Source organism: Mus caroli, unplaced genomic scaffold, assembly GCF_978045245.1.
Source record: "Mus caroli unplaced genomic scaffold, Mus_caroli_1 scaffold_13, whole genome shotgun sequence".
NCBI classification, from domain to species: domain Eukaryota; kingdom Metazoa; phylum Chordata; class Mammalia; order Rodentia; family Muridae; genus Mus; species Mus caroli.
The window spans coordinates 34,811,850-34,832,316 of NW_028227268.1; the positions used below are offsets into that span (position 1 = coordinate 34,811,850).

Consider the following 20,467-nt stretch of genomic DNA (forward strand, 5'->3'; position numbering starts at 1 on the left):
TTGTTATTGTTGTTGTTGTTTTGAGACAAGCTCTCTCTAAGTAGCCCTGGCTGGTCTAGAACTTGCTTTGTAGACCAGGCTGGCCTCAAACTCACTGAGGTCCACCTGCCTCTGCCTCCCAAGTGCTGGGATTAAAGGCGTGCGCCATTACACCCTCCACATGTTAATACTAATGTACTCAGTAGGAGGTCTTCTTGTCTCCTGGAATTTCTCCCATCAACGTAATAACGTGGTCCACCCCTGCCACTCTCCCGCCATTGCTGTCAGCAGTGTCAGACTATAGACTGATCTTGAATAGGCAAGTTTTCACTGCCAAGTAGAATAAACTGGTAAATCCCATTTATCTAAGAGTCTGCATTACTGTCCTAGAGCAAACCAGTGCATTTAAAACTTTTGAGAATGCTGGTGAGATAGCTCAGTGGTTAAGACTGGCTACTGTTCCAGAGGACCCAAGTTCTGTTGTCAGCACCCACATTGGGTGGCTCACAACTGCCTGTAACTACAATTCCAGGGTATAGTCTCCCTTTTTTATTTTCCACAGGACCCCCACACATGTGGCATACACTGACACAAAATGCATGCACCACACACACACACACACACACACAAATAAATAAAATAAATATTAAAAAAAAAAACTTTTGAGAGAAGTCTGTTGATGAGTTTATGAAAAAGACTTTCCAAAAAAAAAAAAACCCACAAAAACTATATAGCATGCCAGCTCAGAGAAGAATAAAACCATAAAAGATTATTTTTAGTGGCAAAGATAGAAAAGTGATGTTTCTCTGAGATTTGTCTTCAGGGCAGACCTTTCTAACTCATGACGCCTTTTTAAACCACAAGGACACCACAAGAAAGCGCTCAGAGCGCTCACAGAATCCTTGCGGGGGGCACTGGTAACTGCCATTATTGGAAACTGAGCATTTTTGGGTGCTCCTGGAATTCGATCTCCAACCACCACTCGGTCTCGGAAGGCAAACACTCTTCAGTCCCCAACCACAGAGCTAAGATTGAGGTAACACGGAACTTGGCCTGGGGCGTGATTCACCAGATCTGCTTCGCCCATCATTTCAGTCCTTTGTTTTGGTTGATGTTATTAGTCTGTTCTATGAGAGAAAACTGTATAATAGAAACAGGTTTTCAGAAGTTTAGAGAGCTCCTGGATTAAGAGAAGGGCAGTTAAAGAGGGAGCAGAAAGATCAGAAAATAATGTCCTATAGATGTCAAAAATGTAAAAATTGAAATATTAAGTGACTCCTTGTTCTCACCCAGAAAAGCAGTTCTGTAGTGTACGGTCTCAGTTCTCCTTAGATGACTAATGACATGTGACAGCAATGACAGCGCTAACCATGGCTATGTCTCTCTGCACCTGACTCATCCACTTTACATCTAAAAGCAAGAACTCCTTCATTTACCTGCCAAGACTTGAGTTCAGGCCCTCGGGGTGCCAAGGTTTTCCTCTGTGGGAGAAAATGACATCACGACTCCTCAGAGACAGTAGGGAAATGCAGAGAATGTGGCTCCCAAAACTTGTGATATCATCAACTGCCCAGAAACACCAAGTTCCCAAGAGTTGAAGCAATGAAGGTTAAAATGGACGATTTTGTTGTTGAAGTTTCTCCATAGTAGCCGATATTTCCAAACACAAGGTTATAAAATAGCAGATACATAGGGTGTGTGGCCTTTTCCAGTAAGTCAGCAGCTCAAACCCCAAACATTCCTGGGCTAAGTCCAAGCTCAGAGACAGAGGACTTCAACTCATTTGTACCGTACCAAGCTAAGCAAGGATGGATAAAGATGGCATTCTATGAGCTCCTTCAGCTCTAAGTGCGCGCTTTGGGGAATTTGCTATGTTGCAAGTTTGCATTCAGCATACATTCTGGGTGCTCAAATAATCCCCCAGTCTTCTCCAAACTTCCTTTGATGTCCAACAACTAAGGACAAGGGTCTTTGATTATAAAACTTTTTTTTTTCCCTTTTGGTTAGAAGAAAATTCTTTGCAGGGCGTGACCAGCAGGAGAAAGAAAAGATTTTTCTGAAGTGCAAACTAGTTGGAAACCCCCTGGGGAAAGACTCCCGACTCCCAGTCTTTGAGAGCACAGACCTGCCTGTACAAGCTGCCTCCCTCCACTGCCTGGGCTCTAAGAAGGCGCTTTTGTGTCTACTCTGGGACCTAAGACAATTCATGGCAGCCCTTCTCTCTTTTTTTCAGGCGGAAGTTTTCTAGGGACAGACAACAGAAAGATGGTCACAGTTTAGGAATAAGACACAGTAACTAATTGGATTTCCGTCCTCCTAGAATGCTTACAAATCGGCATATAAACACCGACCAGCTGCTCTGAAACCTTAGGTCTTGCACGCTTGTTCGGCTTAGCGATACTAATTCAAGCTTACACGAGTTTTAAAGCCTAGATTCATACTTCACCCAGCCCGCTGGTTCTAGGTTATCTCTGGTCCCTCCAGATCTTTCCTAAGATTTAATTAGAGTCTCCCAGGCATTGCTTATTGATTTGAATTCAACGTGGCTCCATCACAGGGGCTTGAAACAGCTTTGATGGTTTCTAGCATCCAGGGCCTCAGTTTAACAAAAGGAACTGTAAAATCTAAAACACAGAGTCGGTCTCACTTCTCACTTCTCTCCGTGCTAACAAATGTAAGGACAGAACAGGACCAGAAGACGGTAGCCGTCACTCTCACATTCTGCTACAAAGTTGTCCTGTGACTTTAATTTAATTCGATATGGGGTGGTTTTGTTTTTGTTTTCTGTTTTGTAGTATCTGCCTGCCATATATTTTACCTCAGATGAAAGAATTAAATACTCCTGGCATGGTGAGGCCACCTAGAATCCCAATACTTGGGAGGTAGGAGCAACAGGAAGATTGTTGCAAGTTCAAGGCTAGTCTGGACCCTGTCTTAAAGCAAAAATGGATGGATGGATGGATGGATGGATGGATGGATGGATGCATGCATGCATGCATGGATGGATGGATGGATGGATGCATGGATGGATGGATGGATGCATGGATGCATGGATGGATGGATGGATGGATGCATGGATGGATGGATGGATGGATGGATGGATGGATGGATGGATGCATGGACAGACAGATACATGTCTCTTTAAGTGGCTGGAAAGATGGCTCAGTGGTTAAGACACACACACATACATATGTGTGTGTGTGTATATATATATATATATAACTTTTTATATACCCACAGGAAGCCCCTAAGTGGTCCCAAATAGTCTAATAGACCTCTCATATTATACTAAAACCAACAGATTTTAGAGAATGGGACTAACATAGGTTTAGTTCCTCGCACTCACATGGAATCTCAGCACTGTCTAAACCTCTAGCTCCAGGGAACCAGTGCCCTCTGTGGCGTCAGGGATGCACATGGAGCAAACATGCATGCAGACAAGCACTCACACACCTATCGTGTTTAGTGCTTTACATTTACTTCTACTCTGTTTTGTTTTAGGTGGGTTGTTTGTTTGTTTGTTTGTTTGAGACAGGCTGCTCAAGACTGGTCTTAAACTCCCGATCCTCCTGCCTCTGGCTCCCAAGCACTGGAATTTATAGGTATAAATCTCAAAATCTATCATATATTATGCCTATTTCTATGATGATGTGACAATGATGATGATGATGATAAATAGTTTAAAGGCTCCTGCATTGTCGTTTTAGGCATCTTGTTTGTTTGAGACAGGACCTCACTGTATTACACAGCCTGTCCTGAAACTCAGTGAAGAAACTTTTTGCCTCCACTTCGCAAGTTCTGAGACTATAGCTCATAACATCCAACCTACACACACACACACACACACACACACAGTTATAATACTGTATATCTCAAAACCCCACACTTCGAAAATGGAGACAGAAGGATCAACACTGCAAGATCATTTTTGGCTACATGAGGAGTTCAAGGCCTGCCTGGGGCACACAAGATTACCTCTCAAACAACTGTTAATATTAAGAATCATTGTTGTTATTATTGTTAAATGGAGATGTATCTAAATACTTCACCTTCTATGTGATAAATCTCTCTCTCTTTTTTACTTCATGGAATGTTCTTCATGCATTAAAGATTTGAGATTATTAAAACTTTGATATTCACTCAAAGTTCCTACTATATAGAATTCCATTTAAAGCTAATGTATCAACAGAAACCTCTTGCCCATTTTAGAAAGTCTGGTCGCACTCTGAATGAAAGGCAGCGTGTTTAGTTATTTGGACATCTATGGAGGAGTTGCGGAGAAGCATAGCCACCCAGGACTTTACCGGAAACATTGTAACTCATCAACCTGGGGGTGGGGGGTGCCGGCCGCTGTTCTCCGTCTTTCAGCTACTTAAAGTTGCTTGGGTTAAAACCTAATACTACTTTGTTTTGCTTCAATCACATGGAACTCAAGGCTGAGTTGCCATAATCATTTTCTTTCATTTTGCTTAATTCTGTTTTCACTTTTATTTACCTACTTGTGGTGCTAGGGACTGAACCCAGGGCCTAGTGCCCCACTACTTGAGTCACATGCCCAGACTACTACAGTCATTTTGACCGACTCTGGAGAAAATAAAAACTAGAGCTCTGGAGCTTTTATGCCTGTAACTTTCCTCTGCCATTCACCACAGGCTATCCTTTCTGCTGTTTAAGACGTGTGTCCTTAGTTGGACCAGTAAGGCGCTATGCTGTGACTTCCTCTAGTAAGGCTTATAGCATACAGGCACAGGAGGGGGACCACCATTGTTAGCATCCAGGGAAGCCAGCATAGCTTCTACTTGTGATGAGTTTTCTCACTCTAGACTTCCAAGAGCATCTTGCTTTCAGATGACAGATCCAGGTTATAGACGACGAGGCCTACAGTGATTTTTATGGCAGAATAAAATGACATGAACTACAAAAGGTAATGCTAAATTGTGACAGAGTATTTTTTTTTCTTGATTTGTTTTAAAGCAAGCCTTCTAACTGATTAGGGATCAAAGGTGAAAGACATCTCGAAGTAATCTGTAATGTTTTCTTTCTTTTGAGACACGGTCTTATTCTATGGCCCAAGCAAGTCTTTTTTTTTTTTTTTTTTTTTTTTTTTTTTTTTGGTTTTTCGAGACAGGGTTTCTCTGTATAGCCCTGGCTGTCCTGGAACTCACTTTGTAGACCAGGCTAGCCTCGAACTCAGAAATCCGCCTGCCTCTGCCTCCCGAGTGCTGGGATTAAAGGCGTGCGCCACCACGCCCGGCTCCAAGCAAGTCTTGAACTTACGATCCTTCTGCTTCAGCCTCCTGAGTCCAAGACCATCAATCTACCATAGATAGATGACTAACAGACAGACAGACAGAGTGCTTTTTCCCTTGTGGTACTTAGGCTCAGACCTAGGGCCATGTGCATACAAGACAAATCCTGTACCACTGAGCTATATCCCCAGTACTATATCTTTTAAAAAAATCAATCAATCATTGTTTTTAAAATTTTTTTTATGTTTATAAGTGTTTGCCAGTGTATATGTCTATGCGTGCCTGGCCCCCACAGAAGTCAAAGGAGGACACCAGTTCCCTTGGAACTGGAGTTACAGCCGCCACGCGGGTGCTAGAAACTGAACGAGGTGATCTGTAAGAGCAGCGAGCCCACTTATCTGCTGAGCCATCCCTCCAGCCCTGTTTTTGGTTTTTGTGCTGCTGCTGTTTTTGAGACAAGATCTCACTGTTTACCTGGCTCACCTGACCCAGCCTCCTCAGTGCTGGATCACAGGTATGAGCCTCCACGCCAGCTTATTAAAAAAAAAAAGGGGGGGGGGTGCTGGAGAGATGGCTCAGTGGTTAAGAGCACTGACTGCTCTTCTGAAGGTCCTGTGTTCGATTCCCAGCAACCACATGGTGGCTCACAACCATCTGTACTGGGATCTGATGCCCTCTTCTGGTGTGTCTGAAGATAGCTACAGTGTACTCACATACATAAAATAAATAAATCTTTAAAAAAAATTGGGAGGCGGTATATTTTGACAGAGGGTCTTACTATGTTGCTCAGGCTTGCTTCAAACTTGTTATGTAGCCTAGGCTGGCCCTGAGCTCTCAGCATTTCTCCTGTCTGAGTTTTCTACATTCCGGAATCACACATGTCACTGTGTCCAGCTACATTGTTTTCTTCATAGACTCTGGGTTTTTTTTTTAATTTCCATCAAAGACAAAATATTGTTTAAAATGAGTAAACTTGGCTGAAAATATCACAGGAAGATATACCAGTTCTTTGGCTGACAAACATTAATTTTCTTGGATTTAATTCTTCATCTGTGAGATGAAAAGAATGGAGTAGTTGCTTTATTCCACCTTGAACCTTGATGATTTACCAGGTGGGATAACTGATGCTTACCCCTGCCCCTCCTCCCCGACTCCCACACCCAAACCATTTACTGTAGCAACCGAAAACGCTATAGTAGTAGACCTTGATTCCAACATAGGGCTTCTAAGCTCTTTACAAGGGTAAAGAAGAAGTGTCCATGAGAATATGAGAGAAAGAGTGCGGAACACATAAATAAGAGCACACAAACCTGGACCACTGAAAATTTTTCTTTTAGAGTGGTTAATTGACCAGACTACAGAAAATGTTTTTGAAAAAAACAACAACAAAGAATGAACATCTGCGTGCACATTATAGGAAACAGCAAAAGTAGTAGATATAAAACACAAGGCCTCTAGTTTCAGCCAATGTATTCTACAGACAATGGTGGTAACAGTATTCCTCAACTGTCATGTAGTTACAAGCATCAACAGCAGAGTGCCCAGATATCTGCTTGCATAAAACTGATAGTCTGTCTAGTATGTGCAAGGAAGGCCCTATTGGGTCCACAGTGGTATTGAGTTGACAAGTGTCTGATAATTCAACCTAAAAGTGTACTTGCAGTGTTCCAGTGTTTTCACGCAGGGATCACAAGTTTGGCATCATCTTAACTTGAGAGACAATGTTGCCTTTAGGCTTACAACTTTAAATCAGTTTGGTGTCCCTAAATTTGCGAATTCAACACAAATTCTAAGATACTAAAAATCATGGGACACATTTTCCCTTGAACTACAATGCTTATATTAGCTACTTAATGTTCAGTAGCTTATCGGTTATTTAAAAACAAAAAAAGCTATTAAGTTTAGTTTTTTAAAATATCAAGTCTGGAGGTGAGTATATATAGCTCAATTAGAAGAACACTTGCTTACCATGCATGAAGTCTTGGCTTCAATCTCTAGCAACACATAGAAACAGAAAGACAGACAGACAGACAGAGGCAGGAAAAAACACTGCTTTAGAGTATTTCAAAACCAGTTTTAGGAATCACAAGTTTAAGAACTAAGAAGGTGAAGTGATGGTTTTTTGGTTTTGGTTTTGGGGGGGTTTTTTGGTTTTTTGTTTGTTTGTTTGTTTTTTGGTCTTTTTCAAGACAGGGTTTCTCTGCATAGCCCTGGCTGTCCTGGAACTCACTCTGTAGACCAGGCTGGCCTCGAACTCAGAAATCTGCCAGCCTCTGCCTCCCAAAGTGCTGGGATCAAAGGCGTGCGCCACCATGCCTGGCTGGATATATGTTAATGCTCTGTTATCAAGGGCTTAAACTCAGTACCCACTACTCCTTAGAAAACCAGAATTTCCTAAGAAGCAAAGGTTGAACTATCTATGAACAAAGGCTGAGCCAGGAGCTGGGTTTGGTAATATAGCACTTGGGAAGTAGAGGTAGGATGATAGCAACAAGTTCAAGGCCAGCTTGATATATAAAGGAAACTCCAGGCTCACCAGAGCTATACAGTAAGACCCTGTCTCAAAACCAAAACCACTCATAGCCAAATAAGCAAACAAACATACAAAGAAGTGCTAAGTAGGGCCCGAAATGCAGATTAGGGAAAGAGTGCTTGCCTAGTGAGCGTGGTTGGAATCCATCTCCAGAATCAATCAATTAAGAAACAAATATAGTAAAATGTTAATAAGGGAACACATCAAATATATCCATGAGAGCTAGCCATGAATTGTTGGCCATTAATATATCAAAACAATTAAAATATGATGAGATAAATAAACCCATTTTCTCTAAGAGTTTATTATCTCTCAGCTTGGAGTTATGTTCACTAACAAACACTGATTGCCAAGGCTCTACCTAATATAATATGGCACTATTTCTAGAGATATGGCTTTCAACAAAAGTGGGGGAAAATCTGTTTTCATAGCATTCACAGTTTACTAAGAGGAGACAGGCAACTAGAAAAATAAAATGTCATTAGAGACAATGATTTGGAAAAGTAAACTAAATCATGGCAGGGAATATGGGTCATGGAGAGAACAAGGAGACCTACGAATGAACGGTGGTGGAGGAAGGCCTCATCAAGGCTGGCAGGGGGGTGGCATTCGGGGGACTAGGGGAAGAAAGTGCCTGGGTATAGGTGGCTTTGTCTGATGGGCTAATAAGAAGCCTCCCCTGGGGTAGGATACACATGGTCTAACTGAAGGGATGGGGAGAAGAGAGGAAGGGAAGGGACCGGGGTCAGGCCATTAAGGCTTACACGGGTCACTGTACAGACCTGGGCTTTTTTTGACTCGAGCAATTCTCAAAAGGACAGTAAGAACAGGGCAGGAGATTAGTGCAAATGCCTTTCTGAGATGAAGTGAAGCTGATTCATCAACAGTTTTTTTTTTTTTTGATGAATTTATCACACTGACCAACATATATATCCAAGTAGGACCTATCTTGGCCATTAACAATATTTTAGCTCTTCACAATAATGTGACTGACCCATGGAAGCCTGCATCATCAGATATCTTAAAAAATAGATCTCTCACATCTTTAATAACAACACCCAAGAGGCAGGGGCTAGCAGATCTCTGTGAGTTTATGGCCAGTCAAGTCTACATAGTGAATTCAGACCAGCCTGGTCTACACAGGGCTACCCTGTCTCAATCAAACAATCAAATAAAAATAGATTCTTACTTCTATTTTTAAAAGGTTTTTAAATGACTACTACTTCATGTATATGTGTGTTTCCCCTGCATGTATGTCTGTGCATCACATGTATACTTGATGCCTGCAGAGGCCAGATGATGTCAGAAGATCTGGAATCAGGGTTGCGGACAACTGTGAGCTGCCATATCGGTGCTAGGAACTGAACCAGGGTCCTCAGTAAGTGCTCCTAACCTTTGAGCCTTCTCTCCAGCCTCTAGGTTTTTCTTCCATGTCCTATAAAACACAGTGGTTCTGCCTCTGTGCAACTCTGTTCTTGGCTCCTTGCCCTCAGTATATTTTTGGTAAAATGTTACCTCTTCTTATCTGGGTGACAAGAGTTTGGGACTCAACATTAGCTTCTTGGGAGAAAATTACTATATAAATGGATCCCATTCTCACATTCTTCTCTATAATCCCTTGCCACCATTTCTGGATGCTAATACTGTAATAATAATACAGTGTTCATTTGTGTTTCCCTCTGTTGTATTTACCAACTGAAGGGAAGAAAATCAAAGCCCACAAAGGGCCAAAACACTCTTTTCAAGGGAACAAAATGTAAAGAACTTCTTTAAAAATAAGTGAAATCATGTATGCATGTATGTATTTATATATGTGTATGGATGCATGTATCTGTGTATGAATATATGTATGTATATATGTGTATGTATGTATATGTATGTATTTTTGTGTGTGTGTGTGTGTGTGTGTGTGTGTGTAAACAAAGTTTCTCTGTATAGCCCTGGCTGTCCTGGAACTCACTCTGTAGACCAGGCTGGCCTTGAAATCAGAAATCTGACTGCCTCTGCCTCCCAAGTGCTGGGATTAAAGACCTGAACTACACCACCTTGCTCTCTAGAAATGCTTTTAATCTTGCACGAAAAGTAAACTGCTAAAGTAAATAAATTGTTAAGGAAAATGAACTGGGCAGTTGTGGCACATGCTTTACTCCCAGCACTTGGAAGGCAGAGGCAGGCAGATTTCTGAGTTCGAGGCCAGCCTGGTCTACAGATTGAGTTCCAGTACAGCCAGGGCTACACAGAGAAACCCTGTCTCAGAAAACCAGAAGAAAAAAAAGAAAATGATCTCCACACACCTTAGTATAAACTAGGAAGATACGTGCCCATACAAACTGCTGAAGGGTACTGCAGAGATGATGGGGCAAGAGTTGAAACACAACTCATTTATTATTAGTAAAAAATATCTATGAATTTGAACTTAAACTTTTTCATTTCTATATGAAATACAGAATGCACACACATCTACTTTATATAGATAATTACAATGGACACATCTTTTTGTTGATTTTATTTTGTTTTATTTCTTTGTTAAATAGGAACAAATGACCCAGGCTGGCCTTGACTCCACTGTGGAGTCCAAGTTCACTTCTAATTCATAATTCTACTGCCTTTAGTCTCCTGAGTTCTGGAATAATAGGCCTGTGCCATCACACTCTGCAAGAGATTCCCTTTTGACCTGAAAAGCACCGTTAACAATAACTTGCAGCAGCTTGGGCTGGAGAAATGGTTCAGCAGTTAAGAGCCATGGCTGCTCTTCCAGAAGACCTGGGTTCAATTCCCAGCACCCACATGGCAGCTCACAACTGTCTGTGACTCCTGTTCCAGGGGATCCAATGCCATTTTCTGGCCTCTTCAGGTTCCAGGTATACAAGAGGTATACACACATGTAAGCAAGACACTCATATGTACAAATAAAAAGTTTTTAAAAATATTCTGCAGCTTCTCCTTTCCTTCAGATACTAGATTCATAACAAAAAAAAAACAGATCTAGAAGGCCTCAGCGGGCTTAGTATCTGATAGTGCATTTCTGAATACATTTTAAAGCCAATTATTAATTATATTTTCTGTATCTTCATTAGCATAAATAACTGAGAGTTGACTGTACCTTGAATATTTACTCTGTAGTTCTTTTAAAGGTTGGCAGCAAAGCAAAAATATCATAAAATCTACTCTGACATCTGCATCTAAGGAACTCACTTAAGCAATGTCAATTAAATGCATGTTATTTTAAAACGTATTCTTTGAGTTCCTGGGTTAGTAGTCACCACATTTTAAAACTGTACCAGAGATCCTGGATAAACATTCTGATTTACTCATTTCTGCAATGAAACTCAAAATGAGAAAAAATAGAAATTCAGCCGTTATTAGAGGGGGTAGAATACTGTGTGTCCAGGAGAGTGGCGCTCTGGCGCTCTCTCCACTGTGCCATAGACAGGACTTCAGAGCTGGAGAAGCCCGGCTCTACAGTCCAAGCTGCAGCTGCACCAATGCTCACTAATACTAGTTATTTATTACCTTAGAGACATTAAGTCTCTGTTTCCTTCTCTGTAAAATGTGAGAAATAAATGTATATAGAATACTGCCTCTCATAAAGCTATCATGATATTTCAATGAGCTAATACATGTAAAATGTGCAGTATCTGTTTGGTGGCTATCATATTTAAATCCCTCAATGTCATAGACACCCGCCTAAGTAAAAGCTATTTTGTTCCAATGGAACAGCCACTTGGGGTTAGTTAATTCTTTAGGTCTACAGCTTGCAACAGAAGATTGTCTAACCCTGGCCAAGACCTTCAGTTAAAAGTTTCAGGTGCTCAATACAAATAAAGTGAAAATTCAGAGAGCGCAATGTGTGTGCTGATAAGTAGATGGATTGGAGGCAAAGGGTTTGTCCAGGAGGCGCTTTCTCCCTATTACTGCAGCTAGTTTCACACTGTAAAACTAGCCCCGCTCCCACTGCAGTCTGCCACCTCCAGGTAGTGCATTCTAATCTTGGTCATAACTTTATCCTGGAGTCTAAGAAAATCCAGGACAACCAGCTGAGCAGGAAGAATGTGATAGCCAAGGAGCTGGTGACCTCTCTTGTGCTAAGATCCTTGTGTTCTTTTGCTTGGAGAAAACTTGGAGTCCTTCTGACTAATACTTAAGAGAGAATATGACTACAATCGCTTATAGATGTAACACCAATAACATCACTAGATAGTAATAACAGAAACAAACACTAATTAAATATAAGCAAGACAGAAAACTGGGCATCAGACAGTGCTCAGTTCTAGGATATGTTTCATCAGCAATGGTGGAACCAGGAAATGAAGAATATGTTCAAATCAAAATATATATAAGTTGTAATCACTACCATGTAAGAACACGCTCTGTAAGTCACCACCAAGTATTAGGAGCTCTCCAGAGTCTCTTTGGCCTGTCCTGTCTGGGTTGTCTGTTTTCTTTGATGATTAGTTTAAAAACCCAACAGATCAGAATAGCAGTGGTTAGTTATTCTAAGTGTACAAACAGAGTGGAAGACAAAAGGGGCGGGGAGGCAGAAGGAACTAGAGACAAGGAAGAAAGAAAGGCTTGGCAAATGGAGGGGGAACCTGAGAGTTGGACGTTTCAAAGAGGATGGCAAACATGCAGCAAGATTAGGAAGATACAGTAACTCATAGAAAAAAACTTAGGGGCAAAGCAGAAATATAATTGTGCAGGGCTAAGATGGGAAATTCTGAGGAAAAGAGAAGACTTGGGAAGTAGAAGGCTATAGTAGCAAAGACAGCGCCTCTTCAGTTTCTTCCAGTGCGCAGCAAACACACACACACACACACACACACACACAGGAACACAAACATGAACCTGTACACAGAGAGGCAGAGATAGACAGAGAGAGCAAAGAAACACGCCTAGATATTACTGCCAACAAGGAAAAATCTAAACATAGAAAGTGAGGACTAAGAACCTAGACAAAAATTCCTCACTGCTCGGCTTGAATATGAAAACTAGAATCAAAAAAAAAAAAAAAAAAAAAAAAAAAGAAAGAAAGAAAGAAAAAGAAAAGAAAAAAGAAAACTAGAATCACCAGAAAAAGTTGAGAAAAAGAAATTAATTTTAAAGGCAGTTACATGCTCTATTTCCTTATTAAACAAAAGGGGGATGTCACATTGTCACAGAATGGCTACAATGTCAGGGAATAATGGCAACATTGTCACAGGATGGTTGCATTGTCACAGTCAGGCCCCCTTCTTCTAAGGAAAATTAAGTGTGTGATACAAATGAAATCCAATTAATTTGGTTTTCATGAAAGTGGATGAATCCTGAATTAATTTGGAACAATGTAAAGAAATGTCTAATGTTCAGAGCAATAAGGTTATTCTTTTTACAACCACTGTTTTATATAAACTTTCCCATGTACAGTATAGTACTTCAGTTTTACAAGACCCAATTGATTCTTTAGAGACAACTAATCTTAATAAGAATTAATTCATAAACAGGATACAAGGAATTATTCGTTTGTGGTATGGAACAATGCAGCCATCTACCAAGATAGCTAAACTGCAGACACAGAGACAGAAGCAGAACTTCAAATGGAAGGCTGGGTTAGGCAATCTCATGAGTAAACGGACTTCAGTGTAGTCTGATGAAGAGCAAACGGCGTGGATTCGAGACACACAAACCAACTTCCTTCCCTCTTTGAAAAAGTGAATCAAATAATGAAGAAAGATATATATTTTACAAGGTTTATTTTAAAAGGTTGTCTTCAGGAGTGATTAAGAAAATTTAGTTAACTGCTGTGGATTAAAAATTGATTGTCAGGTCCCTTCCTTTATGAAAATACAGGTGTTTTTAGGGAAGAGTTTTACCATAGAGAAGCCAGCCAATGTGAACTGAAAGAGGACGCTGGACCACAGAGCAGGTCACTGAGTTACTGAACAAGCGTTCATGGGGGCCGAGTGAGGCACAGGGCTTACTTAGCGTGACTCCTCGGACTGCACAGATGGCTTACTGGTAAAACTCTTTGCTAAAATTCACAAGGCAGGCACCTCAGGCTTCAGGCTATTAGGGATACAAGGCCACCCCTCCGTTACCAGTGAGTTACTATTCTAGCTTTAAGTCCTCCTAACTCCAGCCTAGAGCCAACTAAGACGATAAATAGCCTCTCATATATATCAAATCTCACGGCAATTTTGCAGTCTGTCTTTCCAACCAGCAGAACTTTCTGTCTAAATTCTTTATCCTCTTTATTTATCGCAGTTTCGAAATACCAGCAAAGAAGTGAAATGCAGAACCGCTAAACCATATATAAAAATGTCTTTTTTTTTTTTTTTTTGGAGATATGGTCTCTTTATGCCTCCTTGGGTGTCCTGAAACTTGTTGTATAGGCCAGGGTGGCCTTAGGCTCAAAGAGATCCATCTGCCTCTGCCTCCTGGGTGCTGGGATTAAAGGCATGGGGCATAACACCTAGTTAAAATATTCATTTTTGAGAAATAACTAATTAATTTATTTCAAGTTCTTACCTTCTTTCTGTAAATATCAAAAAGTTCTAATTCATATAACCATGAACTAAAATTCATATTCCATACATATCACAAAATAAAAATCTGAATTTGGCTGCTAAGGCTGATCATATTTAAACCTACCTCCAATAACTACAGCAAGAAGTGTTATTTTACCAGATAAGCAAGCAACATCTTTTAATGAAGTAAGACAGTAGATTGTCCATTAAAAAAACAAAACAAAACAAACAAAAACAAAACAAAACACATCCACAGCTCACCAAGTTCTGTCTTCCCCACAGGAACAAGCAATTGGCCTTAAGGAAGACTATGGCCCTCATGAGTTAATAAATTCAACATATAGGAAAAGGTAGATTGTGAATAAGATACAGCCTGAAACCTAAGAAATTGTCTCAGGAAAAACTCTGTGAGTCCAAAAAAAAAAAAAAAAAGTCAAATAAACTTTTATAGTTTTAAACTGTACATTTAAAAACCGGACCAGAAGGAGCAAGGCCCGGTGCAGACGCTGGGTCCATTTTGTGACCTAGTCCTCTCCATTTGGGGATTAGCAACAGGGAGCCACACGTGGTAGGAAGCCAGCCATAGCATTCAAGCTTGACCGAATTTTAAAAGTGACACGGTAATCAAATATGCTTCGGGGGCAGTCTAGAATTTCAGGGTGCCTCGATCATTAAAATTAACATTTACAATTTAACAGGATGTAAGCTATGTTCCTCAAGTCATTTAAATAAATACTTGTATTTTCATCTATCAAAATAGTGTTCCATATACATTTGTAAAGAAAAGTTTTATTATGTATAATCCAAGAGATAATGCAACATAAGTTAAAATAAGCAAATTACCTTCTAAAATAGAGAATATATATATGTATATATATATATATTCAAATATAAAATAAGAATATACCTTACACTACCAATAAAGCAATGTCGTCACAAAACGTGAATAAATGCAACACTAAGCAATGGAAGCCCTTGCGTGGGTTTTTGCTTTGCCAAACTAAAGAAGACCGGCATCTTTCAAGCAGAGGAAGGAAGGTAAAACGGAACCGCATTCTACTTGCCTGCATTAGCTTCCCTTCTGCTGGAGTCACTTCTGCAACACCAGCAAACACGCCTTCCAAAGTGAGGTTCAGTTTTCCGGTGGGGTCCATTTTCAAGGGGATCACTCTGATAATCGCTTTCTGTTCTGCTGATCTTTCGGACTCCACTGCCGCCGCCAGCACCAGTCCTGTGTGTCCGAAGCCTGCGTGCAGGGTTGCCATCAGCAGCCAGGGCCAGAGGACAGCCAGCTGCAGCTGGTGGCCACCACTCATGCTACCAGCTGCATCAATGCTCTTCGGCCATGCATACTGCTTCTACTACTAGCTCATCCCAAAGGCAGGTCCTCAGTGCAGAACACGAATGGGGAGAAATGCTAGTCCTCCGTTTCAGAGAGCCAAGTCAGATTCTGGTCCTTCCTCTTTCTAAAGTCAATTCCCAAGCACGGGGGGATTCCTGACTGGGAAGAGGAGATGGCCTTTTCAGCCCACCTCTGGGGCAGGTATGTCCTTTTCTCCCATCGTCACTGCGAATACAGAAACGCCACCTCTTCTCTTTGGAATTTCCAAATGTGCTTTAGATACAAACATGGATCGGTATTATGTCAGATCACTTGCTGCTGGTCTTCCATATGTATCAGATTTCTGAGGCACTAAACCCAAGGCCGATGAAGAAAACAAGGTCAGTAAACGGCTAAAGCAGCGCATTGGAGGTGAGGGAGGAACTTCAGCTCAGAACACGAAGACATGCTGCCCTTTTTAAGCCAGAAAAAAATGTCAACCATAAATGGCTAAAGTCCATGAGGAGGTTTTCTTCTGAATAGGGGAAGAGTGGGAACTAATCAGGCCCACCTGGAGGGACGTCTAAAGATGCTGTAGCATATACTCATGAAAATGTCCACGCTGAATTGTGCTTCAGCATAGTCCAGAGTTCTAGGCCTACTGGATTTATATACTTTTAAAGAACTGCAATATATTATTTTGTGTGTGTGTGTTCCACCAAAAGTGCCTGTAAAATTAGGCACAAATTCATATATCTTTGACATACGACACAATTAATCTGAGTATCAAAATCTCTTCCAACTTCCCTTTTGAGATACTTGAAAAGTTTAGCTTTGCAATGATTTTCCCAGCTAAAATTCATATTTCTGTTTCTACTTTCCTTTCTCGTTTAGGGATCCCAGAGTTTATTCTCCAGTCTGAGAATACCAAGCGCTTTGACTTTCCTCAGAATGCTGTGGAAACACATCCAGACTTTACAATCTGTAATCTTCTAGATTCAGGAGAAAAACAAAGGACTATTCCTAAGTTTTCAAATTCCTTGAGGGGGCGGAGAATAAAAGATAGGGGGAGTAGAAAGGCTCTAAGTTGAGCACCCTGAAAAAAATCAGGCTGTGGAGACCTGGGGTATTTCTATGCTCCTAGGAAACTTTGGACTCTTCATAAACATCAGATTTTTAAAATGCGTACCCTTAAGTAGCTATAAATACACCTCACCCACAAAGTATGCTGCGTTTTGAAGTCGTTTAAAAATCCTATCCAGTCTTCAGAGGAAGTGCTGAATAGCCAAGCGATTGAACGCAAACCTGTTCTATAGATTCTTTACTTTTGCTGAGACAGAGGGAGGGAGAAAACAAGAAAGAATTTCAAAAGAAATCTGCAAACCTGTTGCGCTGTCGGGTCCACTGGAGTCCACGGGGGGGGGGGGTGTGTGAAACAAATTCAATTATGCTTTTATAAATCCTGCTTAAAAAAAAAAAAAAGACCTGAGCTGCTTAACCCAGTACGGCTCCAGCTTCCACCTTCTCACTCTGCAATCAGACCAAGTGCTCGCACTACAGGTAGGTGCCGAGAAATTCCGAAGCCCGAAAAAGTAATCCACACAGATCAGGCAAAAACTTATTCCAAGACGAGAGCTACTGTCCTCCTCAAGAACTCTGGAAATGCTTAAAGAAGAGCCAAAATCATCTCTAAAATCTAACAAAAGTCTTCTCCCTCCGCCTCTGTACGGAATATTAAATGGTCAGCTCTTGGAAGAGATGAGAAACGAAGCAGCAAATAGAACATTCACTACCCAAACCACAGAAGATCCCAGAGGGAGAAGGCGGTATCCCTGAATCGTAGATGGACTTGGAAGTTCTGAAGGAGGCAGGGTTGAAGTGCTCCTTTCAAGAAAGACAATTCTGGATCAGCTCCCTACAGCAGGAAACCTGTGGTTTGTAATTGGTGTACCAGCTCTGACTTCTTCCCCTGGGACTGCAATCACGCTCTCTACCTGCTGACAAAGTGAGGGTGGAGCCGCTACACGCAAGCCGGCCCCTCCTCCTCTTGGTGCACGCACTCACTAACTTAACCAAAAGTCTTCTCTCGGTCTCTTTCTGTCTCGTGCTCTTTTACTCCCCCTAGTGAGCGACAGCCCAACTGCACGCAGTTCAATCAGTCCTCACCTTTCCCCACAGGAGATAAATCAGGGCCACCCAAACGTGTCTATTCTGTAAGCAGCACCAGCACACTGACGGCGGTATGAGGGACAGAACAGAAAACAAAGACATCCAAAAGACAAAAGAACTGCGCAAAGTCTTGCAGTTACAAATTCAAATAGATCTCTATTCTTCCCATGTTTTAGTGTCTACAAATGCACAAAGCCAGAATTGAGAGATCTTATACTGAGTATTTGTTGCTTATGTCTGCCACTGTGAAAAGACTTCTGCATAGCTTTTCTTCAGTTCTTACTACGTTCAGTAGTTCTGCCTAAACTACACCTGTATGGATCTCTCAAATCGGGGTGCTGTCATTAGTCTGGAATCTGTTATCTCTCTCTTACTCTTTGGGTCAAACCTATTCTTCCAGTGTAAGGCTGTAAGTTAGCCTGCATATAGAAGCCAAGCATTAAACCTATGCTTGGAGCTGGAGCAGGGGCTCAGTGGTTAAGAGCACTGGCTGCCTGTTCATCCAGAGGGCTGAAGTCTACTTTTCAACATTTACATGGTGGCTCACAATCGTCTACAACTCCATTTCCAGTGAATTCAACACCCTTGTCTGGCCTCCACAGGCACTTCAGACAAAACACCCATACATATAAGATAAATCTTTTCTTAAAAGTTAAATATGTCTAATAAAAACAGTATAGGTAAAGAGATTAAATTTAGCTAATTACTACCTTCATGCAATATAGTTCTTTATAAATCTTCATATTTGAATACTGCAATATTTACATTTTCAAAATTATATTTGACATTTCTTTTTAAAATTGTATTTGATATGTATGGATGTTTTGTCTGCATGTATGTTTGTATACCATGTGTGTGTGAGGCCAGAAGAGGGTGTAAGACCCGGTGGAGCTGCAGTTACAGATGTTTGTAAGCCACATGTGAATACCGAGACTCAAACTCTGGAAGAGCAGTCAGCGACCTTAACCTGTGCCATCCCTCCAGCCCCATGGTCAGCATTCCATGGTTGAACTAGTAGAATTTTTCAAAATTCTATTCATAAACAACAATGTGGTCGTTCAACTCTGTTGAAATGTATACATTTTAAATGATTATGATGAAGTTCTGTGTTTTAATTTAATATATAGATGAACCTGTTTGGGCATGTGTAAAAATGTGGATAATTAGCCAAGCATAGTGGCTCACAACTGTAATATTAGTAGTCACAAAACTGAATGAGAAGGACTTTTTGTTAATTGGTGGCTAGCTTGGCCTGTAGAGTGAGTTCCAGGTCCGTCAGATATACCAGGACCTCCTGTCAAAAATATGCCCTGTGGATAATTGCAATCATAGGCTTGCTGTAAGGATTAAGTAGTATAGTATCTCTGAAAGCATCAAGTTGCCCACTGATATTTTTCTATATAGGTTTAAGATGGTCTCAGAGTTTTATAGTTAATAACTAACCTGGGAGAGAGAAATTCTATTTTTTTTCTTCAAAAAGGGGGTAGGTGTCTCATTTCCCAGGATAGCCAATAACTTCTGAAACTCCGGCTTAAACTTTTTAGATGGGATTACAAGCATAGTCTATCATGTTTAGCTCTGAAGTAAATTTGTTTGAATTTTTAAATGTATAATTCTCTCTGTGTGTGTGTGTGTGTGAGAGAGAGAGAGAGCGAGAGAGAGAGAGAGAGAGAGCAAGAAGAGGAGAGGAAAGAGAGAGGTGGAGTGGGATGGGGGGGTACGGGTGTGAAGATCAAAGGACAACTTTGTGCAGTTGGTTCTCTCCCTCACCTTTACAGGAGTTCTGGGGTCCAATTCAGAGGTCATCAAGACTACATGGGGCTTTACCTGCTAAGCTGTCTCATTAGCATAAATGTTTTGCTCTTAACCATGGCCATAGAGTGACATATCAAAATAATGAAAACTACATGTAATTATAGAACACTAGTACAAGTTAAATATCTTCAGGCCAAAGAGAAACAACAAAATAACTTCTAAGTAGACCGCACCTTTTCCTTCTTGAAACTCACAGAGTAATCAACTAATAGTTAATATACATATTTAGTTGAAAACTAAAAATATAAACTTATAAACTTGGTTGTTCTCTCTCACGGAAATTCTGAAATCTGGAAATGATGAAATAAATCTTTCATGAACTTGGGATCAAGCCAAACAACCCTGTGCTTTAGTGCACTAATACATAGTTCACTTACATTACCAAAATAACAAGGTAAATTATTATTCAAGTTAGGTCTGATATGCCATGGCCCCTTCCTGAAAATGCTGTAGATGGCACGGTGTTCTTTGTGGTGCCTGTGGCATCTAAATGCAGGGCCTGTGCATGTAGGGCCAGTGCCCTGGGTCTCAGTGGCCTCCTCAGCCCCAGCCTCATCCTGCGCATCCGACAGAGGATCCTTAGCAATCACTTTCCTGCCTGGATTCACTAAAGTTACTGAAGACGACTCATCCTTTTCTAAAACCCAGGACTCCATGAAGTATGTATAAGAACTGTCCTTATTCTTAAAAACATTTAATTTTTAATCGTTATTTAAAAGGAATATTTTTAAAGGTCTGGACAACTGTTTTGTTGAGACAGTGTCTTGGTCTCACAGATCCCAGGCTGGCCTCTAACTCTTTTTTTTTTTTTTTTTTTTCTTTTTCCGAGACAGGGTTTCTCTGTATAGCCCTGGCTGTCCTGGCACTCACTTTGTAGACCAGGCTGGCCTCGAACTCA

At 40.9% G+C, this 20,467-nt stretch overlaps 1 protein-coding gene across 2 annotated transcripts in view; it reads right to left on the reverse strand.

Annotated features, from left to right (window-relative positions):
* Positions 1-17,572, reverse strand: part of Rnf43 (ring finger protein 43) — a 72,852-nt gene extending 55,280 nt beyond the window's left edge. The window contains exons 1-2 of one of the 2 annotated variants that reach the window (XM_085829690.1): positions 16,970-17,572; positions 15,329-15,957 (exon numbers count right to left, since the gene is read on the reverse strand). In XM_085829690.1, the coding sequence (XP_085685816.1) occupies positions 15,329-15,580 (252 nt within the window). In that variant the 5' untranslated portion in view covers positions 15,581-15,957; positions 16,970-17,572. Of the gene's footprint in view, positions 1-15,328 lie in introns of both variants that reach the window. The other variant, XM_085829691.1, reaches the window with a different exon arrangement.
* Positions 17,573-20,467: the final 2,895 nt, after the last annotated feature.